Below are 25,807 nucleotides of genomic sequence, written 5' to 3' on the forward strand. Positions count from 1 at the left end.
GATATTTATTAACTATGATATAATTCTTTTTAAAAATTACTTATTTGGCTGTACTAGGACTTAGTTGCAGCATGTGGGATCTAGTTCCCTGATTGGGGATCAAACCTGGGCTCCCTGTATTGGGAGCATGGATTCTGACTGGACCACCAGGGAAGTCTCCTATGACATCATTCTTCTCTTTTTTTTTTAGTTGGAAGATAATTGCTTTACATTGTTGTCTTGGTTTCTGCCATACAACAGTGTGAGTCAGCAATAAGTATACATATGTCTCCTCCCTTTTGAACCTCCCTCCCACCCCCAGCCCATCTAGGTTGTCACAGAACACCAGCTGAGCTCCCTGTGTTATATAGCAACTTCCCATTAGCTAACTGTTTTACATATGGTAACGTACATGTTTCAGTGCTACTCTTTTAATTCATCCCCCCCTCTCCTTTCCCCTCTGGGCCCACAGGTCTATTCTTTATGTCCCCATCTCTATTCTTGCCCTTGCAAATAGGTTCTTCAGTACCATTTTTTCTAGATTCTAGATATATATGCTTTAATACACAATATTTGTTTTTCTCTGATTCCCTTCACTCTGAATAATAGGTTCTAGATTCAGTCACCTAGAACTGAGTCAAATTTATTCTGTTTTATGGCTGAGTAATATTCCATTGTATATATGTACCACAAATTCTTTATCTATTCATCTGCCCTTTGACATAATTCTTAACTAGCAAAATAGTACTTCACTGGTAAATATCTGCCCTCACACCTTGCCCTTATGCATCTCTTCCATATGGCTGTTCCTGAGTTGTATACTTTATAATAAACTGGTAACAGTAACTAAAACACCTTTCTGAGTTCTGTAAGTCATTCTCGTAAATCTTAGAAACTGAGTCACAGAAACTGACAAAGACTTTCTCCTTAGCTAAACAAACTCTAGGCAGGCTCTTTGGAGCCACTTTTTCTACTGGGTTCCATCCTTTGGCCTTGCCCTTAAGAATCCAGTTGTAGCAATAATTCTAAGTCGGTTTAACCAGAATTTCTATCCTTGACATCTACTCACCTTCGATGTCTGATAAAATTCCTCATCTACCACTATTCCCTGGGTGATATTTGATCACCTTGGCCTGCGTTTCAGGAAGAATCCTATTAGGTTGGGTTAGCCAAAATCCTCACTTCTGCCTGGTGTTTCTTCCATTGATCCCTACCTTGCTCTTTTGGCTGTAAATACCTACTTGTATTCAAAGTTGAATCAGTTCTATACTGAGTTCTCTTTTCCCCTTTTGTAGTAGTTAACTGATTAAAATCTGTTTTTAGTTTTAACCCACTTCCAGTTCTGATTATTCCTTGACAGAACTCCCAAATCTGTTAATAGGTCAGGTAGAGCTGGGGTAGTCTAAGCAACTCATTTGTGGCTGGCATCTGAAATAGGGGCAGCCTGTGGGCCTGAGTCTTGTGAAGTCTAATGCTAACTCCAGGTGGTCAGTGTCAGAACTGAATTGCATCATTGGAACCCAGTTGGTGTCAGAGAATCAGAGATTCGGTGATGTCAGAAAAAAGACACTAGACCTGGTAATATTTTACTTTGTTCCATTACCACCATCACATACATTTAAGGCATAACAGATTTATAAATTTCATTGTTGCTTTCCTAAGGATTAAGCCAGATAGTATTAGCAAAATGTTTTATCCTAATCAGTTATTAAATTAGTTTGATAATTTGGCAAAGGCTGAGCTTCTCCATTAACAAAGTTAGCTCTAAGACAAGTAGAAAATGGGAATGGAGTAATAGAAGAATCCCCACCCCTCCAAGAGAATATGCCTTTCTAAATCTCTATTACCCTGTTTCTTGCAATTATAACTCCTCTCGCTTTCTCATCAGAACTCTTCCTAGTATAGTAGAAAGACCATTAGACCAGGAGTCTAGAAAGTCTGCATTTCACACCTGGCAAGTTGTTTTTTTTTTTTAAACTTAGAGGATAATTACTTTACAATGTTGTGTTAGTTTCAGTAAGCTTTATTGGTTGGAGGATCTTACACAGACCAATCAATATTGTTTCTGAGCCTTGGTTTCCTAATCTGTAAAAACGGGAGTTAATACCTACCTTCCTTATCTCACAGTGTCAGATTGAAGATTGATAGCGGTGATGAATGTGAAAGCCCTTTGACAGAGATATTTGGAAGCACAGTAGTGTGAAAAATTAAAACGTTTAAAGATATTGACTTCAAATTAATTTGTGCTAGCGGAATTTACCCAATCTAGCTGAATAGCAGTAGTGGATGTCACTTGCTAAGGGGCACGTATTTTTTGCCTCCTTTTGTTATATTGACATTCAACCAGTAAATTTTAGTTGGGCAAAATAGAAGCCACTGTTCTGTGACTTCTGCTCCTGGCAGGTGATTACCCATTTCCAGTTTAATTTTCTAAACTAGCTTGAAGCTACATGTGGATTTAACACAAAATAAATTAAAAAAAATTAAGTAAGCCAGAAGGAAAAACATAAATACAGTATACTAACACATATATATGGAATTTAGAAAGATGGTAACAATAACCCGGTGTACGAGACAGCAAAAGAGACACTGATGTATAGAACAGTCTTATGGACTCTGTGGGAGAGGGAGATGGTGGGAAGATTTGGGAGAATGGCAATGAAACATGTAAAATATCATGTAGGAAATGAGTTGCCAGTCCAGGTTCGATACACGATGCTGGATGCTTGGGGCTGGTGCACTGGGACGGCCCAGAGGGATGGTATGGGGAGGGAGGAGGGAGGAGGGTTCAGGATGGGGAACACATGTATACCTGTGGCGGATTCCTTTTGATATTTGGCAAAACTAATACAATTATGTAAAGTTTAAAAATAAAATAAAATTAGAAAAAAAATTATCGTGTATCAAGAGGCATAAACCATAAGGAAAATATTAGTGTTCTGAAACTTTTATATGTGGTCCAATATATCAAACATGATAAAATGAATGTCAGGTTCAAACTAGGAAAATACAATATACAAAAGAGAGAAATAGTGAATTTCCCTAGTGTAGAAAGTACTGTACAGACTATTGGGGGGAGAAATGAATACTCAGTAGAAAAATGTACAAAACATAAAAAATTGTACAATGTCAATAACATTAAAAATGTTCATCCTTCACTAGTAATTAAAAAATGTGAAGTAAAACAAAGAGACCATTTTTCAGCCATCAAATTAATAAAGGTTAAAATATAGTATGAAACATGGTATATGTATATTTCTGGTGAAGTTGGGAAATGATACAATCTTTTTATAGGGTAGTTTTATTATTTATCAATTTTTACATAATATATAAAACTTTGACCAATCCATTTTACTTCTAATAATTCATCCTAAGGAAATAGTTGTGCATAGAAAAAAGTTATCAAGTTGTGCATTTCAGCATTTTTTAGCAGAGAGAAAAATTGGACATAATCTAAGTGTGCAGCAGGAGAGTCATTAGTCAAGAGTTTTGTAGGGTTTTGAGTTTCGAAATGGGATTTTCACAGTGTAACAAATCTGAGGCAATTTGACGATCCATATGGCAGTAATTCATTCATTTCTGATGGCATCAGATTGGTGTAGACACCAGTGTATTCAAATTTTACAGATTTACTCAGTTGTGAAATGAAATATCACTGCTGGCCACATATGCTGTCCAGGATTATGGGAATTCAAATATTGGCCTGTAGGCCAGACATTTTTATTTCACTTAAGCACTTTGAAAATTGAATTGATGACTTTGACAAGTCCAATTGCAGTTTGATTAGGACTTTCATCCTTAAAATACAATATGCTCAGAGAAAGTCTCACTGCCTTTTATATCCATGAAGAAGTGCCAGTTAGGGAAGAAGCCAGTTGGCTGGATTTTCCCTTCCGTCACTTCCTTGCATCCACAGATCAGTATCACACACATCCATTAGTCTGTGGTTCTAGAGTACAAGAGTTGGTTGAGACCCTTTTCCAGTTTTTCTATTTTTTTTTAATTTAAATATATATATATGCATATATATATTTTTTAAGTTCTACAGTGTTGTGTTGGTTTCTGCTATACAACAGTGCAGATCAGCCACAATTATAAATACATCCCCTCCCTCCCTAGACTCCCCCACTACCCCCATCCCATCCCTCCACGTCATCACAGAGCAGCAGAATGGGCTCTCCCTGTGCTACTCAGCAACCTCCCAGAAAGGGATAGTTCTAGCAGAGAAGAAAGGGACCAGCCATCCATCTTATACCTGATCGTGTATAATTGATGCTGCCCTCTTCATTCATCCCACTCTCTCCCCGCCGCACTGTGTCCACAAGTCCACGCTCCACATCTGCATCTCCATTCCTTCCCTTGGGCTGAATGTATTTTGTGTTTGATTCTTTTCAGAGTTTTGGTTTAGGAGTAAGAATCTTATTTCATTCCCTCCACCCTCCTCGACAGCCTTTCTTAGCAAGCCTCTACCTTTTTTTTAATCCTTTTGTTTCTTATGTATTGAAGAGTAAGGAAGAGAAGGCAGGAATATTGAAGCATCTTTATAGTTTGCAAATGCTTCTAGCTGTTAACCAAGAGCAAAGGCAGTGCCATAGATGAGTCAAAAGCAGATTTCTATTTATGTATGGCTTTTTATCTGAAATATGCATGTGGTTGGTTAATTCCAGGGGAATTTTCAGAACTTATGTGATCCCATGCTAGAAGGTCCTCTTCTTGTTGAACTTTATATGACACAGACCTATATATTATCCCTTTGTGGTGGTTCTAACAGTTGCTCATTTTGCTTTTTTGTTTTTTCTGTTGAAATATACCCTTGATTTTTCTGACTCAATTATATAAGTGTCATTTTTGCCCTTTCCTTTCATTACCCTTTACTGAATCCAGACTGGTTTGGTGAGAGTCATGGTCATTCTAATATCACATCTCTTGTGGGAAATAATTATAAATTCTTCTCTGATAGAACTATCCCTTTCTGGTGTTAGTATTCCTTTATCTTTTATTTTTAAAGCATTCTCTTCATCATAAAAAGCATTCCATTAAGAGCCTTTCCCAAATCTATTTCATTTTTCTTAATCATTCACAGTTAAAGCAGTTGAGAGACTGTTCAGAGTAATTGTGTCTTGTAATATTTTTTCTCTTGAATACAGTTCCCAAAAGACATTTTCTATGAAATAGCTTTGTGTTTAAATGCTTTGAAATTTGTACCTTAATTTTAGGATGAGTTAGAGTAGCCATTTTGGGGAGATAAACAGTTACCGCAGTTGTTTTTTTCAGTTGTTTCTCTGCTCCCTCCTGAAATTGCCAAAAAATACAGTAAAAAGACCCCTGCTCCCTGTAAAACCACAAGGACAAAGAGAATAGGAGAGGATACAGAAACAGCAATATCTTGAAACTTGTCTAATCTAAAGGAGACCCCAGAGCACTGAAACCCAAGCCCACTGAGCAAGAAACCAAAAAACATGTTCATTTGCCTGGAAGAACCCAAGAAAGCTCAAGAATGAAATTCACACAATACTCTGAAAACAGGAGAGGAGCAGGGGTTGAAAGCACAAGCATTGGTTGGAAGTCTGATCCAGATGCTGCTAGGCCTCCAGATCCTCTCCCCTCCCTGTGGTAGCAGGGCAGCTGTCCCTTCTACACCCTGGCATGAAACTGAAAATAAAAAAAATGGAGGAGAGTGGACCAGAAGACTCTGGACTAAGTCATGCCAGGCACACCTGAGCGAGGGCTCTGAAACATAGGAGATGTGTCAGGCGGTTTTTAAAGATGGCTATAGTAGTTCCCGACTTCCCTGGTGGCTCAGATGGTAAAAGCATCTGCCTACAAAGCGGGAGACCCAGGTTCAATCCCTGGGTTGGGAAGATCCTCTGGAGAAGGAAATGGCAACCCACTCCAGTATTCTTGCCTGAGAAATCCCATGGATGGAGGAGCCTGGCAGGCTACAGTCTGTGGGGTTGCAAAGAGTCAGACATGACTGAGCAACTTCACAACAACAGTAGTTCCCATGTCCCTGTATGTGTGTTGCTTTACAACATGACTTTGCTTCTCCTCCTGTCAAGAAGTGGAGTCTATTTTTCTGCCCCTTGAACTTGGCCTGACTTTGTGACTTGGATTGACTAGTGGATTGTGGCAGAATTGACGTACAAGGAACGTAGGCTTCAGAGTCTTGGCAGTTCCCTTTGTGCCCTGTTGTGGCTGTGAGACTATCATGTGGGGAAGCTGGGTACTTTCTCCGAGGAGGAGAGACCACATAAAGAGGCTCAGCCAACAGCAACCACAGTCATGTTGGTGAAGCCATTTTGGATTATATGACTGTAGTCATGTGACTAGCTGCCTACTTTTAGCTAGAAACCCCCAGGTGAAAACAGAATAATTGTGTCGCTGGACCCAGCCCCACTTACCATCCTACATAGCTGTGAACAAGTTAGTGGTGGTTGTTTTAAGTCTCTTAAGTTTTGGAAATGGATAAAGTACAAAGATTAAGTGAATATTTATGAGCTGAAATGTGAGAACCATAGCCCCTACTCTTCCAAGTAGGACACTGGAAAAATTTCCTTAGAGGAATATTACTAACTTTGGTCGGTTAAATAGTAGCTTGAAAAGATACGTCCAAGTCCTAACTCCCTGTATCTGTAAATGTGACCTTATTTGAAAGTAGGGTCTTTGCAGATGTACTAAAGGGTGTTGAGATGAAATTATCCTAAATTTTGTGTGTACTCTAAATCCAGCGATGAGTGTCCTTATAAGCAACAGAAAAGAAGACACAGACACACGGAAAGAAGAAGGTGGATGTGTGAAGATGGAAGCAGAGACTGTAGTTATGAAGCCTCAAGCCAGGGTTTGCCAGCAGCACCAGAAGCAAGGGGAGAGAAATGGAATGGATTCTCCCGCTGTGTCTCCAGCTCTAGGAAATAAACTCAAGGGGGAGAACCCCCCTAAAGATATTTACATCAGAAATTTCCTAAGAGTCCCACTGGAGAACTCTACAGTGAAGCTTACGAGTCACTAAGCTCTGCTCCAGAACACAGAGCTTTCAACCAATTTTTCCTTGCCTTAGTTTTAAATAGGTTTTTAAATAGTTGACTTAAAAAGTGAACTTTAAATAACCAGGGCTTACCACATGTTTGAGGAAATCCTCTGCTATAAAGAAAGAGACAAAGGCAAACAAGTAACTCAAGAAACTTAGAGGAAAGAGACAATGCAGGGGAAGGAAACTTTAGAAACTGACATTAATACATCAGAATAATTAAAAAAGTTGCAGCCATGAAAAAAGAGCAAGGTGCTATGAGAAAAGAAGACTCAGAGGAAGAGAAGAGCAGGGAGCTACATTTGTTAGTTATCTTAGATAAAGTTGAGAAAATTTCCCCAAAAAGGAGAACAAACAGCAAAGAAACAGATAAATGAGAAGAAAATTATTAGATTAATCCTGAAGATCAGCTATCTGAATGATAGGAGTTACAGAAAAAGATGTGATAGAAGGGAGAATATTTATCAAACAAGTAACAAAAGATTGTTAGCACCAAAAGGTAGGGGTGTCTAAACTGTTGGCATCCACTGAGTGCCAAGCACAGTGAATATAGAAAGATCCACGTAGAGACAAATCACAATGAAATTGTGCAATGCTAAGGTTAAAATGTGATGGCACCCCACTCCAGTACTCTTGCCTGGAAAGTCCCATGGATGGAGGAGCCTGGTAGGCTGCAGTCCATGGGGTCTCTAAGAGTCGGACACGACTGAGCGACTCCACTTTCGCTTTTCACTTTCATGCACTGGAGAAGGAACTGGCAACCCACTCCAGTGTTCTTGCCTGGGAAATCCCAGGGACGGGGGACCCTGGTGGGCTGCCATCTCTGGGGTCGCACAGAGGCGGACACGACTGAAGTGACTTAGCAGCAGCAGCAAGGTTAAAATGAACACCTAAAAGCTTGCATAAAAGGGGGAAAAATCCCTTACCAAATTAACAAAAATAGGTCCTGTGGAAAGAATTGGAATCAGAATGGCTTCAGACTTCTCAACAGCAATTCTGCAAGCCAAAAAAAAAAAAAAACATTAAGCAATGATTTCTGACCTAGGATTTTCTGCCTGGTTAATTTGTCAACCAAATGTGTACACAGAATAAAAAAACAGATAACACAGAAAAATATGTACAAGAAATAATTTACTTTTCAAGTGCTCTTCAATAAGAATGACACAATGAAGTTAGGACAAAAAGCTGAGTGAAGTTCTAGAACACAACCAGCCTGGAAGAAGGAGGACCTTTATAGAGGAGAAAATGAAATTCATGGATTACCTGTTGCCTTGATGTGGAAAATAATACTGAGATACCATTAGAGTCACTGGGAAAAATTTGTGATAGGAACGTTGTAAATTAAACAGATGAGTGGGAATTTCAGCAATTAAATCAGAAAAAAATTCTATACGAGCAGAAGCACAGGAGGATGGATGGAGAAACTATGCATATGTTACTTTGGTAAAAATAAAGGGAAGAGAGTTTAGCCATGTTGAAATTCTTTGCAAATTATGTTATGATTTTGTGTTTGGGGAATCATACCAATCTGGAATTATCAAAGAAGTCAAATGAATGGATTTGAAAGTTACAAAAATTTCAAAAGTTAAGTTAAAATGCGGGAATTTCAGCTATACTAAAAAAAATACTCACTTTGGAAAGTATTTCAATTTCTCAGTAGAAATAAAGAAAAACTCCCAGACAATAGATATAACATAAGAAAAAAAGCTTTGGACTTGAATTCAGAAAGTTGAAATTTGAACCTTTGTTCTGCCTTTTAATGATTGTATGATTGATTGTGATAGGTAACCATTCTTTGTGTCCATTTTCCTACTTACAAGATGAAGATAAAAATACTAAGTTTACAAGAACTATAAAGATTATGGATGTAAGGACTTTTAATAAACTGCACAGCATTGATTACATTATGAATGTGTTATCAAGTTTTCCTCAAGTTCTTTTTCACACCATTTGCCTTATATAGAATAAACAATCGTCAGTGTTAAAAGACAGTGAGGAGCTCAGATATTGATAGCAAACAAGACTTTCAAGTGAACTCCGTGGGAAAGAGGGAGAAAATGTTCCTATTCTGTCTTATCAGTCATGTCAAATAGAACACAAAACAATGGGGGAAGGACACTAAAGAGTATTAACGTACATTGAACCTTCATTCATAAAGTAAAATCCGAATATAACTTTCCAAGTGAGGTCTGGAAAACTTTCCAAGTGCAGGATTTTGCTCTTGGGAGGTTAATTAAATGAAAGGAAGGCTGGAGGAAGGATGGGAACTGATTTGCTCACATTTCCATTCTCATTGTTATGAGGTTTTACTGTATTTCAATGAGTTAATCCTTAATACTTGTATTTTCGGTTAGCTCTCATTAATTTTTATATGGTGCTCAGAAAATTGTGGGCTTTCTAGAATGCCTACTGATATTTTCACTAATTTAATGATACTTTTCAAATATGATTTTCGTTAGCACATTCTTTGTGTTTTGAGCTGGTAACATGTTCTCATGGGCAATTAACTCCATCCTAGGATGCCAGGATTTTTTTTCTTGTTGTTTGTTTGAATTTTGTTTTTAGATCTCACAGGCTCCTGGTAGACTGAGGCTAGTGCAAGGCCCTGATGTCTCTGAACAAATGGCCTCATAAACCAAATAATTGCAATGTAAGCTCAGTCTTCCAATGGAACATACAATTTTTTTTTTATCAATTTCTTTCTGTTTTGTGAGAAATTATCTTTTAAACTGCATGTGATAAGTCTCTAGCTTATAACAGATGAATCAATGAGTTAATCAAAAGCCAGACTGGCTCAATCAAGTTACTCACAGGTAGCATGATATCATGTATTTATGTATTTTGGGGTGATGTCTGCTAAGGAGGCCTCTGCATGCAGTAAAGACTGTAAAATTTATGCAAAGAATGCAGCTAGCCTTAGGGGAGCAAAGCATTCTGTGCTCCTTCAAACATGCAAAAATGGTTGCACTGTAGAGCTTTTTCTTTCCCTGCAAAAATTTAAGTGATATTAAATAGATGGTTTGAATTTAGAGTTCACTAGAACATAAGTATTGCACCTAAGAGGTAATGAAATTTTTGAGAATATCATAGAAATATAAAATACTGGCTCCCAACTTATCTTCTATTGTTATTCATTAGTATATTTAAATATTGTTGTTCAATTGTGGGACTGAATGAATTTTTGATCAAAATATCACATCCTTTGTTAGTACTAAAGAGATTATTCTCAGAGTTTGCTTTTCCTAGTAACACACTAAGCATGTAATTTACTTGCAGCAAAGTGAAGGTGGCTCAGTCCTATCTGACTCTTTGCAACCCCATGGACTATACAGTCCATGGAATTCTCCAGATCAAAATACTGAGTGGGTAGCTTTTCCCTTCTCAAGGGGACCTTCCCGACCCAGGAATCAAACCGAGGTCTCCTGCAGGTGGATTCTTTACCAACTGAGCTATCAGGGAGCAAACTTCAGACTAACTCAGTACTGTTCGCATATACAGCTTTTTTGGGTACCATACATTTTTCTTAGAATTATTAATCTATTTAATCCTCACAGCTACCTTATAAGGTAGCCACAGAGAGTGTGAGTGACTTATGTAAGAACACACTGTTACATGTGTTCTTAAGTAAGGCAGTTTATTTGAATATTAAGAGCACACGCTATATGTTAATATGAGGCAGTTGATTTGAATATAAGCACTCTCATTCCAGAGTTCTCACCTACCTTTTAATTTTCTTTTGCTAACCTTTATGTTCTTGAATCACTATGGCAGATTGCTCCCATGAATTGGTGGAAGGATCTGTAGATATATACACACAGGTGGATTTACCTAGAACATTATGCTTTGGTAGGGAGTCATTTTCTTTTTACATACAATTTATGATTAGCCAACTTCAGTGTTTGTATGGAAGGCATTACTTTTGCTAGCTACTGGCTTATAGTGGGAGAAGGCAATGGCACCCCACTCCAGTACTCTTGCCTGGAAAATCCCATGGACGGAGGAGCCTGGTAGGCTGCAGTTCATGGGGTCGCTAAGAGTCAGACACGACTGAGCGACTTCACTTTCACTTTTCACTTTCATGCATTGGAGTAGGAAATGGCAACCCACTCCAGTGTTCTTGCCTGGAGAATCCCAGGGACGGGGGAGCCTGGTGGGCTGTCATCTCTGGGGTCGCACAGAGTCAGACATGACTGAAGCGACTTAGCAGCAGCAGACTTATAGTGAGTGGATTTTCAGTCATGCATTTGCACTGATTATTGACTTGGTTTTATTAATCTTATTGCTTCATGGAGATCAATAGTTGAATGACTATTTTCACTGATTAAATCTGAAAGATGCAGAGGAATACTGAGTTCATAATCATTTTCCAAAGATTAAGTAGTTATGACACAAGTAACGTCAAACACTGCTCATTTCACCATTTTGCATTGTATCAAGAATGCTTAAAAAATCAACATGCCTTTTTAGCATGGAGGAAAATATCTCATGAAATTGCAAGTATTCTACTATTGTTCTGTTTTGTTTAGATGACAAATGTGACAACAGACTATTGTATTGACATCATAAGGAAATTTGAAGTTTCTGAAGAAAATAAGGTGAAAAATGTCCTTGGCATAGAAGGTAAAATGATTAATATTCTTAATTTCTCATTTCTCTCCATTCAGTATTGTTAAGTTACCTTCTAGCAAAATTTTTAGGAAAAGAAATCGGGAGATATCCTTGGAATTACAGATGATTCAAACAAAATGCACAACACACACATAACTTGCTACAAATCAGATGTCATGATTTTGGTGTTTCTCTTACTTTTGCAATGACAATATCATTTTCCCCTCTGAGCAAGTCAGCTTGATACCACTACGTATAATATATGCCAAGAAATATTTTGACTTTTCTTAAATGCCTAATTTTTAGAAATAGTCTCAACCTAAGGAAGGAGAATTTGGTCTTAAATAAACATGTTTCTTTTAAAATGTTGGCAACTCATTTGTTTTACTTAGTTGGTAGTGGTAGAGAGGTTGTAGGAACTGAAAATTTTGTTAATGACTATCTCATTTTATAGTTGAAGAAAGTGAGGCTTAAAGAAATTAAGTAATTTGCTCATAGTTCTATACTCAGAATCTAGCTCCTAGGTTTTTGCATATGAATGAAATGGTATGTTATATAGCTGCATGTATTTGTAAGTTCCATGTATTTAAAATATATAGGGAAATGAACTGTAGCCTGCTACCCAAAAGAGAACAGGTCCTAGGCAGAACACATAATCTTAATTAAAAAAAACCACGGGCACCCCCCCACTGCCCACAAGAGCATCCGAAGCCATGGTTTATCTCACCAGTTTTGATTGTTGGCCTCCTATTCCCCAAACAGGCTCAGTGTAGACAAGGGGGTTTTGACACTGTAGGTTTACTTCCGGGGACAGAGGCTAATTAAAATGAGAAATGATTTAATGTTTATATGTTTAAAAGCTATTTTAAAAACAATGAAAGAAGATAAACTAATTTGGACCTTTCTTTACCAATAAATGAATTACTTCCTTGGTGTAGGGCCTTAAGAGATGGAATTAAACATGCTTTCTAAGTTATGGCCATAACCATGAAGATGAACATAAAGAAATTCTCCAGTTTCCCAGGCTATCTACTGGTGGTTTTACCACAGGATTTTTGAAGAGCTGAAATGGTTTACCCTAGTGATCATTTAAGTACTTGTAGGACATTTACATATTTGTTGTATTAATGAATGCCTCTCCTACCCAGAAACATATGTTTTTGAAAAACTTAGAAAAACTGATAGGGTTTTCTGCATAATCTTACAGCACTTTATCACTTTTATCAAATGTGCTAGCCATTAGCAGCATCTTCCCAAACCAGCTTCATAGTCAAATAATCATACCCTGATTTTAGGCTATGCCTAATTCCTGACCTTTACCTCCACTATGACACAGACAATACTGTTTTTCAAATCAGCTTAACAACCTATCAGATTGCTGTTGATCAGTATATCACTTTGGATAAATACGGCTTTAACACTGCATCAGCCACCTGGTAGGTCACACTGCATACTCACAGCTGGAGCTCAGAAGTTACTGAATAGCGATGCAATAAGCCCCTCACTCCCCCAATCAAAATTCTTAAAAAGTCTGTTTTTCTTTAGGTTACATTTAAACTGCTACTCCCCAAAGTCACACTGCAGTTTTTGACACTATTTGACCTGGGCAATCCCCCTATTGCCTCAGTATTCCCTGCAAAGGTTGTCCTGAAGGTAAATAAGATAAGCACTCTGGACAAACTTTGATCTCTTTTGTACTTCTTGGAGTCGGGTAAGTATATAGGCTTTATTTACTAATTTATTTTGAAGATTTTTGTGTTTTTTTTGATGTGGACCATTTTTTTAATCCTCTGTTAAATTTGTTACAGTACTGTTTCTGTTTTATATTTTGGTTCTTTGGCCTTAAGGCCAGTGGGATCTTAATTCCCCAACCAGGGATTGAACCCACACCTTCTGCCCTGGAAGGCAGTCTTAACCACTGGACCGGCAGGGAAGTCCTTGGCTTCAAAGCTATAACACTTCCCTTTCTTTTCCAAAGGCTTCACGAACTTCATGCGTAGTCCTGCTTGTGACATCTTTAACCCCCTGCATCATGAAGTGTACCAGGACATGGATCAGCCCCTGTGCAACTACTACATTGCTTCCTCCCACAACACATACCTGACTGGGGACCAGCTCCTGTCTCAGTCCAAAGTGGACATGTATGCGCGGGTGCTGCAGGAGGGCTGTCGCTGTGTGGAAGGTGCGTGCCTTGTCTGAGCGCCAATGTGTGTCAATGAATATGTCCTTTAGTTAATAAAGTCTAGTGGAAATAATGGAGACCTAAAAAATGTACTCATACTAATCAAAACCATGTTTCCACTTATTATAAAGTGATTCTTCTTCTTTCTTTTTTTTAAAGAGTGAGCAGGACCTGGTCATTGCCTGTGATCTTTCTTTTTAAAAAACATTTATTTATTTGGACATGTGGGATCTTCCAGTTATAGTATGCAGGGTCCTTTTTCAGTTGTGGTGTGCAGAATCTAGTTCCTTGACTGGGGATTGAACCCAGGCCTTCCGCATTGGCAGTCCAGAGTCTTAGCCACTGGACCACCAGGGAAAAACCCGTCTGTAAAGTCATTCTTAATTCATAATCCTGTCTCCCCCTTACAGATCAAGCAGGGAGAGAGATATGTACTAGCAGTTGGGAGGCACACCTTCAGGTGCTGAAAAATTGTGATGAACATGGAAGTTTTTTGATTAAATGATGGTAAAAACAGTTTAGAATAACTGTTTATTTTTAAGATACTTAATGATGTGTCAATCAGCCAACACTTATTAAATTTCTAGGAGGTTCTTGGGGGTGAGGACACAGATGTGAGACATAGTTTCTGTCTTTAAGTAGCTCACAGTCTAATAGAAGAAGTGGACACTAAAAACAATAATACAGTGTGAGAATTCGACCAGTTGATGCATATGTGGTAGAAAGGGGGTACAGAGAGTGAAGGGGTGTGGTAAAATGAGATAAGTCAGTCAGGGAAAATAGATGGGTCTGCGAGAAAGAGTTTTGAGTGCTGTGATAAGGAGCTTCAGGTTTAGCTTTTGGTAATAAGCATCCAGTGAATTGTTTTAATACCTACATTGATATGGTCACACTTGCAGTTTAGAAAGATTGCTTGGGCAGCAGTGTAGGAAGAAAATTTTTTTTTAATGATATATGTTTGTAGAGGGGTAAGAGAGGTGAAACTGGGGCAAGGAGAATGGTGGGAAAGCTACTGAAATGATTCAAAGGAAGGATTATAGAAGATTAGATTATGAAAGCTTAGACTAAGTGAGAACGAGGTTTATATGGATATTAAAGAAGTAAACTTGCAGGACCTAGCAAGAAAAGTGAAGGAAGTAAGGCAAGCAGGGGAGAGCTGGAAGGAGTGATGGAGCCATCATCTACTCGGGGGCCCGAAAGGAAGAGCGTGGATGAGTTCAGCTGTCCCTGGGTTGGGTTTTTAGTAAGTCTGTAACATTTATGTAGACATTCCTATCAGTCAGTTAAATAACAATAGAAGGATCCAGACAAGATAAAGATTCCACAATTCTGAGTTTTCTATGTGGTAGTGTACGAGATCACTTACAGAGACCTTCATGTGTAAGTGTAGGTGAAAATGTACAAGTCCCACTTAGGGGACTGCAGTCTCTCAAATATCTCCCTCCCCAAACCTGCATCAACAAATTCCTCCTCTGTGGTTTGGTGTGAAGTTTTCACTGTTGGAGTAGTCTACGACTGGATGGTGAAAGTCAGTTTCTGGAAGGTTTTATTGAGAAGAAGAAGTGTATTTATCTGGGAGACTTGGTCAGCTTTGTACGTACTCAGCTTCCTGTTTGAAACTATGGTGGTCACCTTGGCTTTTAATGTACTGGGAAGGAACAGGGAATTCACCATGATTTCATCCCCTTTTGTGGGCTAGATTCTGGTTAATTGCTTTCCATACATTCTCATTTAGTTCTTACAGCACTAAGGAAGATGGAGTGATCTCCTTAAGAAGAGGGGTAGGGTTGATGACTCAAGGTGCCATAGCTGGAAAGGTTGGAAGCTGGTATTTCAACTCAAGCTGTCTGACTGCACCACTTTGCTTCTCCAGGAAGCCTGTGTGGTCTTTGGAGGAGCAAGCATTGAATGACATGACCAGCCCAAGGTGAGGTCAAATGCAGGCCATCTGGTCACATAAGGAAGGCCAGAAAACATAATGCAAAGCACAGAGGGGAGGTTGGCTTTAATAGGAGGCATTTGCTTGGCATCTAAATATCTACATGTTTCTAAAGACTTTAGAACTTGATAACCTGATCTTTCATGCTCTCTTGACAATTTGTCAGCCCTGTAATATGAAGATCTTAGCTTACACTTCAATCTTGGGTCCGGAGGCACCAATCTATAGACACCCAGCAGTGCTTTATCTACCTTGGTTCCGGATGAAGTTGTTTTTATTGTTAAGCAGCTGTGGCTAGGATTTAAGGAACTTGATTTATAGAATGTAGCAGGTGGTGGATTAAAAACTGCAGGCCCACAGATAATTTTCTGAAGCAGCTCTTGGCAAGTATAGTACTTAGAGAAGGAGAGTAATGCTTCTGGACAGTTTCTTCATGGTACTGTGACCTGAAGAATCTCTCCACTTTGAAGCATCTGTGTGGTTAATATTGTGTTTTCCATCTCTATTAGTTCAGTTGCAGCAATATCCTTGGTCAGGGTGTATATCGTGACTTGAGGAACACTAATCAGTCTTGTTTTTGATGAAGTGGGTTTGTCAACAAATCACATAGACAACATTTTTTTTTTTCTTTTTTACATGGCCTTTCATTTCCCTTAATTTTCAGCCCTAGTTGCTTAATAAATATGGATGTTCTGTCCAGGGGATTTTCACTCTCATTATGGAACTGATGTTGCATTGCCATTATAATCGGTTTACAGCTTTCCCTGTTATCTCTGGGAGCGCTATCAGGGTGGAACATTTCTAAGTTCCACTGTGAAAAGCTGTCATGTTAACCTCTCAGCTGGTCCTCAGATCTGACCAACTCTTTGTCAGGGTGCTTTCAGGGGCCTCTATTGTGTGGTCTGATTGAAAAAAATGGACTTGGCTATTTCGTGGCTAGGAAATTGGTTAGAGGATTTCTACTTTGCCAATGTTTTCGTCACAGCACTAGCTCTTACAAGAGGTCTTCATGGCCATTTGAACTCAGCTACTGATGCTGATGCTGAAACTCCAATACTTTGGCCACCTCATGCGAAGAGCTGGCTCATTGGAAAAGACCCTGATGCCGGGAGGGACTGGGGGCAGGAGGAGAAGGGGACGACAGAGGATGAAATGGCTGAATGGCATCACCGACTCGATGCACATGAATTTGGGTGAACTCCGGGTGTTGGTGATGGATAGGGAGGCCTGGTGTGCTGTAATTCATGGGGTCGCAAAGAGTCGGACACAACTGAGTGACTGAACCGAACTGAACTAAACTGATCGATGCTAGTCATTCACATGCCAGCACCATTTGGGAGTGTTGTTTTCCTCATTTAACAGACAAGTGATAAAATAGACATAAAAAGTGAATATTAGGAGACCATCCTCAACTATGCAAATTCTTCTTATTATAAATGTTAGCAAAAGAACACCTTCTTTCATGTGTTAGCAAAAGAATACCGCATGACTAATGTGGTTACTCATGAAGAGATATTTTTTTGGGTATATGATAATCAAGTTAGTGTGGCATTGCCTACTACTTTGCATTCTTTTTCAAAAGAAAGTAACTCATTTATAAGGAGCCCTGTTATGCCCTTTTTCTTCTAAGATGGGATATAATTTGGAGTATATTGTTAAGTTACATACTTTTGAAACATCTGTTTATTTTTTTCATGTCTGTATTCAAACAAAGAATATAAAATACATGTCAAAAGATGGATGGAGCTTCTCTTCTGAGAAGATACCTTCTTATATTTGACTTCATTCAGGCCCAAAGACAACCCTGGTGGCTTAGTGGTAAAGAATCTACCTGCCCACACAGGAGACGTAGGATCGATCCCTGGGTTGGGAAGATCCCCTGAGAAGGAAATGGCAACCCACTCCAATATTCTTACCTGGGAAATCCCATGAACAGAGGAGCCTGGAGGGCCACAGACCATGGGGTGGCAAAGAGTTGGACATAACTGAGTGACTAATGCTTTTGCTTTCAGGTTCTTGTTGGTATTTGAATTTGTGACCCCCTATCATAAGGAAGGGCAACATCATGAGAGCTGGCAAGGTTATCTGTGGGGGATCCTTGTTTAGGATCCAAATTCTTAATTAAGGATTTGACCCTTGATTGGGACTGAAACGAACAAAGTGAAGGAGGACATGTCAGTTGACCTTAAATGAAAGAAGCAAAGACATGGAAGTAGGATTGTATGTGAGGAAGCTTGCGTAACTGGAAGAAGTCTGGTAGTTTTGTTGTTAGGAGAAAAAAATGTTTGACTTGTTAAACAGAAGCTAGGATACTAATTAACTAGTTTTTCAATCCTAGTGCCTTAAAACAAGTGAAGTTTATTTTTTATGTGAAGTCCAATATAGCTGTTCCTAATGGGGGAGTCTTTCTGGCAGTGATTTAGGGATGCAGGCTCTTTCCCTCAGCATCTGTGCCATCTTCAGCACAACTTCCAAATCACAGCAGAAGAGGGAGCATGAATGACTGTGTAAGGCAGGCTTTCATAGGCCAGACGTGGAGGTGATTCATCACTTCTACCCACATTTCAGCAGCATGTCCTACTGCAAGGGAAGCTGAGAATTGTAGTCCAGCTCTGAACCAGGGCCAGAGAGAAGACAACCTTAGCTGAATGGCAAGTCTCTAGCACCAGAGATAGGGAGGGACCTTGGAGTTAAGCAGGCAGCAGCTTCCATAGACTTTATTTATAAATTTAACATATATCTACTGAGTACATAATATGTACTGGATGCTATGTTATGCACTGAATATGCTTCAAAGCAAAGTAGTGACATGGAGAAAGCAGTGTTTGGAGAAATTAGTCTGGTAGTGGAGTGTAAAACAAGGGAAGACAAACTCTGAGTCAGGGAGGATGGTGAGGAAGCTTTTGTGTTTCTTCAGCTGGGGGCCAGTGAGTTTGTCCATATATATAACAGTATCAATAGTATCAATAACAATAATGATTACTATGTGCCATGCAGGATTATAATCATCTTCATAGGTACTTATTTATGAATCACTCAGACTTACAATTCAAGCCTTGTTCTTAGTTTTCCTTTTATGGATGGGGAAACAATACTTTAAATTATTAAATCATTTGTCCATGTTCACATAACTCTTAGCAGGGCCTAAAGATTTGAACTTCAGAAGTCAATGCTGTTTTACAACTACTGTAGAATTAATAAAATGGAAATAAATCTAATGAAAACATAATGAGTTTAAGTGAACAATAATGAAAAGGACTGGTTTTGATTTGAGAGGGTCATTGAGACTTCATAAAAGAACAGTAAAGTGAAAGAAGTAAAATTAGAGAAATAATCTGATAAGAAATATCACTATCCTCAAGCATACTCAGTTGGATTTAGATCAATTTCTTTTTTTTTTGAAAAACTTTTTTGTACGAGAATATAGCTGATTAACAATGTTATGATAGTTTCAGGTTAACAGCGAAGGGGTCCAGCTATACATACCCATATATCCATTCTTCCCTAAACTCCGCTCCCAACCAGTCTGCCACATAATGTTGACCAGAGTGCCCTGTGCTATACAGTAGGTCCTTATGGGTTATCCATTTTAAATATAGCAGTGTGTATATGTCCATCCCAAACTCCCTAACCATCCCTTCTCCCCATCCTCCTCCCCGCTACCCCGGCAACCATAAGTCCATTCTCTGAGTCTCTTGGATTTAGATCAATTCTAATGAGAATTCTTGGTAAATGCTAAGCTGATTGTATGACCTCCTTGTTAACTATAAGCATTCACAGTAACTCATTTATAATCTTTAATTCCTTATCCTGATAAATATGCCAGAACACTCATTGTGGTCTGACATCTTTGTCATGATCATCCTAGTGTATAATCTCAAACAACAAACTTAATACGTGTCTGATATTTCCAGAAATATTGGGAAATACCAGAAATTTTGAGTTGTTGATGTGATGTTCTTTTTCTGGCAGTTGACTGTTGGGATGGCCCGGACGGAGAGCCAGTGGTGCACCACGGTTACACGCTCACTTCAAAGATCCTCTTCAGAGATGTTGTGGAGACCATCAACAAGCATGCCTTTGTGAAGAACGAGTAAGTCAAGCACAGTGGGGAATCAGGCTCAGCTGGCACACGGGACGCTGACTGCTGTAACTTGGCCACCAAACCACATGCTTCCTTGGAGGCCACATCTCCCTTTCTCCTGCCGCAGTTCTCTCCCTCCTTCCCAACAAAACACTGAACAAATAGCATGGGCCCCACAACCATGCTTTCTTGTGCTCTCTTCATTCCTTACCCCATTCTCTCTCAAGATGCTGCCTCCTTGAAGCCTATTCTTCCAAAGAGTGACCTCAAAATTTCTAAACCCAGGGTTTACAGTGTCTATAAAGTTTAGAAATGCAGATTACTGTACACAATAAATAGCTTATCAGTATTGTTCAGTTCAGTTACTCAGTCGTATCTGACTCTTTGCGACCCCATGAACCCCAGCACGCCAGGCCTCCCTGTCCATCACCAACTCCCAGAGTTTACCCAAACTTATGTCCATTTAGTTGGTGATGCCATCCAACCAGCTCATTCTCTGTCATCCCCTTCTCCTCCCGCCCTCAATCTTTCCCAGCATCAGGGTCTTTAGGACGGACTGGTTGGATCTCCTTACAGTCCAAGGGACTTTCAAGAGTCTTCTCCAACACCAGAGTTGAAGCATCAATTCTCTGGCACTCAGCTTTCTTTATAGTCTAACTCTTACATCCATACATCAGTATTGTATGCCAATACAATAAAATAATAATGTCTTGATTTCCAGACTTGTTGGATTTCCTATACATCCTGCAGTGTCTGGAATCTGTATGTCACTTGACCCCTCCTTGGCATTGGATGACATTGGTGAACATTTTCTCCTTAATACTTGCTTTTGGCGGGGCGGGGCGGGGCGGGGGCGGGGTGGCGGTGGTCTTCTGTTAAAACACTCTCTCCTCTATTGCTGCCATTGCTTCTCATTCTCTTTCTTTAGCCTATGGTCTTCTAGGCCACTTTCTCACTCCTTTAATAGTCACTATTTCCGGGACTTCTCTGATGGTCCAGTGGTTAAGACTCTGCACTTCCAATGCAGGGGATGCAGGTTGGATCCCTGGTTGGGGAACTAAGATCCCACATGCCAAGTGGAGTAGTCACCAAACAAAGAAAAAAGTCATCATTTCCCAACGTGTCTTTGGTCTACTTCTTGGTTATTTGCCAATTTATATCGAGAATGTTCTTCCTAAGTTTCAGAGATATATTGAAAAATTCTTAGTACAGATTCATCTGAGTATCTCATAGGTACCTGAAAACCAACAAATTTCATTGTTTATTCAGACATTTACTTAGCTATTTAATGGTGCCTACTGTAAGCCAGGCATACTGTAATAGGTGTAAGGAGCCACAGCACTGAACAAGGATAAAACTCCTGCCAGCACGGGGTCTCCATCCCGAACTGAACTCAGCTTCTCATTCTGCCAAGCTTCCTCTTAGTTAGGAAGGTAGCACTGCTTACCAATGATTTTATAGGAATTGGGAGTTACTCTTGATTCAGCCAGTCTCGTCAGTGCTACTTGCTAAATCATCTTTTGACTCCATTGCCTTCTCTTCATTTTCACTTCTCTTTGGTTCATCCTCCACACTGGAGTAGTATCTTTCTTTCTGAAAATATAAGCTGATGTTGTAATTCTTCTTAAAGTCCTTCAAAGGCTCCCTGTTGTACAGAGTCATGCCTTCTGTGCCGGCCTCTTCTTGCTCTTCCATGTCACCTTCTACCATTGCTCCACAGGGACTTCAGTTTCTGCCATCACTGACAGTTTCCGAAGTCCCTAGGCATCCCCTTGCCTTCACAGCCTCCCCCCCACCCCTGCACCAACCCCCTCTCCTGTGCCCTTCTCTCTATCTGATAGTCATCCCCATTATTCCACCCCCCTAATTCTTGCTCATCCTAGCAGACTGCTTAGGCATTGTCCCTTTGGCAAACTTACCCATGCCACAATTTATTTAAATGCTCCTTTTCACTGTCCTTAGCACTCTGAGCATATTTCTGCCATATCATACAGCACTTTCTTGCAATTGTTGGTGACTTGCCTCCTTTTATGTCTTTAGGATCGTGAGCTCATTGAAAATATGTGGCTATGTCTTATTCTTTAAAAAAAAAAAACAAAAAAACTTTTATTTTTTGGCGGGGGAGGGAGTGCTGTTTATGACTTGTGGGATCTCAGTTCCCTGACCAGGGAGTGAACGAGAAAGGAAGGAACCTGAGGCACCACAGTAAAAGCCCAGAATCCTAATCCTAACCACTAGGCCACTGGGAAACTCCCCTGTATTCATTCTGTAGTGCCTGCAATATACCAGATATTCAATAAATGACTTCTGCATTAAAAAGAGGCAAGTTAAAATTAACAGTTGCATAAAGTTAGTCATATAGACCTTGCTGCTGCTGCTGCTGCTAAGTCACTTCAGTCGTGTCCGACTCTGTGCGACTCCATAGACGGCAGCCCACCAGGCTCCCCCGTCCCTGGGATTCTCCAGGCAAGAACACTGGAGTGGGTTTCTATTTCCTTCTCCAATGCATGAAAGTGAAAAGTGAAAGTAGTGGCCTTTAAAATTTCTAATGTTTGGTCTTCTCATTAATTAAATATGAAGTTAAAATGCTGTTCTGATAAGAGACACTTGCTGCATAGCAGGTTTGGATTCTGGTGTCTTCTACATGGAAGAATCTCGAGGACTCAATTATGATGGATCAATTTACCCTGATTGCTCCTCAACTTAGCCAGGTTGCTGAAGGATTTGCCCCTGAAATAGAGCCTTGAGAAGACCTGCTATCTATGTACTCTGGTGACGACCATGCTAACTTCAAGTTTGGAAGAAAACTTAGGAAAAAAGGACTTCAAATGAAAGTAGTCAATAAAGTTGTTAACACCTTTTATTTATTTTTTTAAATTTTATTTTATTTTTAAACTTTACAATATTGTATTAGTTTTGCCAAATATCAAAATGAATCCGCCACAGGTATACCTGTGTTCCCCATCCTGAACCCTCCTCCCTCCTCCCTCCCCATACCCTCCCTCTGGATCGTCCCAGTGCACCAGCCCCAAGCATCCAGTATCGTGCATTAAACCTGGACTGGCGACTCGTTTCATACATGATATTATACATGTTTCAATGCCATTCTCCCAATTCTCCCTACCCTCTCCCTCTCCCACAGAGTCCATAAGACTGATCTATACATCAGTGTCTCTTTTGCTGTCTCGTACACCGGGTTATTGTTACCATCTTTCTAAATTCCATATATATGTATTAGTATACTGTATTGGTGTTTTTCTTTCTGGCTTACTTCACTCTGTATAATAGGTTCCAGTTTCATCCACCTCATTAGAACTGATTCAAATATATTCTTTTTAATGGCTGAGTAATACTCCATTGTGTATATGTACCACTGCTTTCTTTATCCATTCATCTGCTGATGGGCATCTAGGTTGCTTCCATGTCCTGGCTATTATAAACAGTGCTGCGATGAACATTGGGGTACACGTGTCTCTTTCCCTTCTGGTTTCCTCAGTGTGTATGCCTAGCAGTGGGATTGCTGGATCATAAGGCAGTTCTATTTCCAGTTTTTTAAGGAATCTCCACACTGTTCTCCATAGTGGCTGTACTAGTTTGCATTCCCACCAACAGTGTAAGAGAGTTCCCTTTTAAAAGTTCAGTCTTTTTCTTGAGTTTTAGTTGCATCTTTATACCAGGGTTTCTCAAGCCTTGGCACTACTGACATTTTGGGCCAGATTATTCTTTGTTATGGGAACTGCCTTGTGCATTGTGGGACAATGAGTACATTCGTGACTGTACTCCCTGAACACCAGTAGCAGTCCCCTCTCACAACATTGTGACCACCACAAATGTCTTCAGATATTGACAAATGTCCCTTTGGGAGGGGTACTACACAGCCACCCCCACCCCTGTTGAGAACCAGTGCTTTATACACCAAGCATCATTAGACACTAATAGACACAGACTTTTTGTAAACAGATTGATAATTTTAAAATTCACTGCTAGAATTCCCTGCTGTGATTTCACAGACAACTCAGGGTTGCTAGTTTGTTGTTTTTTTCTCTTTCTAACACACTGGGTGAAACCCATGTGAGGACACAAGAGTAAACAAATTATAGTCAGGTAATCAAACCAACCTCAGCCACAAAGGTTCATCTCTTATATTACCTCTGGCATGAGATTTACTAATGAGGATAGAATGTAATTTCAGAAGGTCACAGCCTATATTGTGGAGCTTGTGCTTGTCATATAAGCCCAGAAATAAAACTTTTTCTCCACATAGACATACTAGGTAATTTAAATATTGGTTTGTATGTTATGAAAAAAATCTATTGCCTATTACTTCAGAAGATATATGATGGAAAACTAGGGGAAAAAATAAGCCTGAGTTTGTTTTTCCAAGGAAAAAACAAAATCAAAAGAGGAGTAAGGTCATGTAATCATTCCTGGTTCCTCAGGCTGTCTGTGATAGTAACTTCACTGGGGCCCCACATCTCTGCACAGAAACCTGAGTGCCGGAGGAGAATGCCTGCCTTTTTTTTCCTTTCTGAAAGTAAAGACTAGTATATAATTCTGTACAAATGACTTTGAAATGCCTGATATAGGACACTATAAAACACAAATTCCTTTATGTTATTTTATCCTCAATAGTAATTTTCAAGCTGGGTACTAAATATGTATTTTTAGAGTAAATATATGCATTTAATGATAGTGGTCTCCTAGATGTTTCTAGAATTTGAATGAATAAGACAAAATTACATTATGAGTTTTCTTTCTGTATGTTTCTTATCTCTCAAAATTTTCTCTTTCATTTTTTCTTGTAAAAGAGACATAATGTATGTACCATGTGTGTGCATATATATGTGTGAGGGAGAGAGATGCAAAATATTAGACTAAGTCATCCCATGTGGATTGGTATTGAGTTTACCCGTTATGCCTGGTAAGGTATATTTGGCCAGAGGAGTTTTTTAAAAAATGTGTCTCTCATTGTTTTCATTTTAGAATTATTTTAATCATCACCTCTTTAACAAATACTGTCACCAGGCTTGTAAGAACATAGTGAACACGGAATGATTTTCAAAAGTCCCTGTGAGTTGCTGTGGTCGATGCCTTTACAATGTGCTGCTGTTTTCTCAGGTTTCCAGTCATCCTGTCCATTGAGAATCACTGCAGTATCCAGCAGCAAAGGAAAATTGCTCAGTACCTGAAAGGAATATTCCAAGACAAACTCGACCTGTCATCTATAGACACAGGAGAGACCAAGCAGCTTCCAAGCCCTCAAAGTTTGAAAGGCAAAATCCTAGTGAAGGTAAGTACCTCAGAAATGAAATAAAAAGCACTCATGACCTACTAAGCCCTTCCTCTCTCAAAGACTAAAAATGGGTTTATCAAGAGAATAATAAAGTCAATAATAGAGTCAAGAGTGAAGGTTTGTCTAGACTTGTGCATGCACCTTGTTCCAATTTATTTATAGTCATACCTTTAGAAAAAGCTGATTACTGACTGAACATGTATTTTGGGGGCTGTTTTTATGAAGCAAGAACATCAATACTGTGAGCCAAATGTTGAATGTTATAGTCAGTGGTGGTTCATGCTGGAGAGAAGCCTGTGTACAGGAGACAAGCCTTACACGAGAGGAGAGGCTCCTTCTGTCCATATCCAGAAGCATTTCTTTCAGATCCTTTTCTCCCATTTCAAGCTCCAATAACTGTCTGTCAAAAAAAGTCTTCATGGTTGATCAGCCTGGGTTATGTAAGTGAGAAGAGCTGGCTTCAAAGTGGAGCACAGGCATAGACATAACGCCCCATAGGATTCGTGTGTGCGCGGAGGAGCAGTAGGCAAATAGAATGACATTTCATGAACAGATCTTCTCAGAGAGGAAACCTACTACCTGAAATGAATATTATTAATACAAGGAATAGCCGGGAAGACAGCTTTCTTGAGATTTCACATTGCTGATATGATTCACTTAATCCCACTTAATTTTGTGTATTTGGACTAAAAACA

General features: G+C 39.4%; 1 protein-coding gene and 2 non-coding genes across 3 annotated transcripts in view; 2 read left to right on the forward strand and 1 right to left on the reverse strand.

Moving 5' to 3' along the window:
- PLCH1 (phospholipase C eta 1) overlaps positions 1-25,807 on the forward strand; it is a 253,512-nt gene that overhangs the window by 158,487 nt on the left and 69,218 nt on the right. The window contains exons 7-10 of the mRNA XM_061418010.1: positions 11,533-11,626; positions 13,593-13,796; positions 19,708-19,828; positions 24,938-25,109. Coding sequence (XP_061273994.1) covers positions 11,533-11,626; positions 13,593-13,796; positions 19,708-19,828; positions 24,938-25,109 — 591 coding nt within the window. The remainder of the gene's footprint in view (positions 1-11,532; positions 11,627-13,592; positions 13,797-19,707; positions 19,829-24,937; positions 25,110-25,807) is intronic.
- On the forward strand, positions 5,768-5,840 carry TRNAC-ACA (transfer RNA cysteine (anticodon ACA)). Its single transcript has one exon. It is a non-coding gene; the product is annotated as a tRNA-Cys (tRNA).
- On the reverse strand, positions 14,081-14,153 carry TRNAG-GCC (transfer RNA glycine (anticodon GCC)). Its single transcript has one exon. It is a non-coding gene; the product is annotated as a tRNA-Gly (tRNA).

The sequence above is a fragment of the Bos javanicus genome, chromosome 1 (assembly GCF_032452875.1).
Source record: "Bos javanicus breed banteng chromosome 1, ARS-OSU_banteng_1.0, whole genome shotgun sequence".
NCBI classification, from domain to species: domain Eukaryota; kingdom Metazoa; phylum Chordata; class Mammalia; order Artiodactyla; family Bovidae; genus Bos; species Bos javanicus.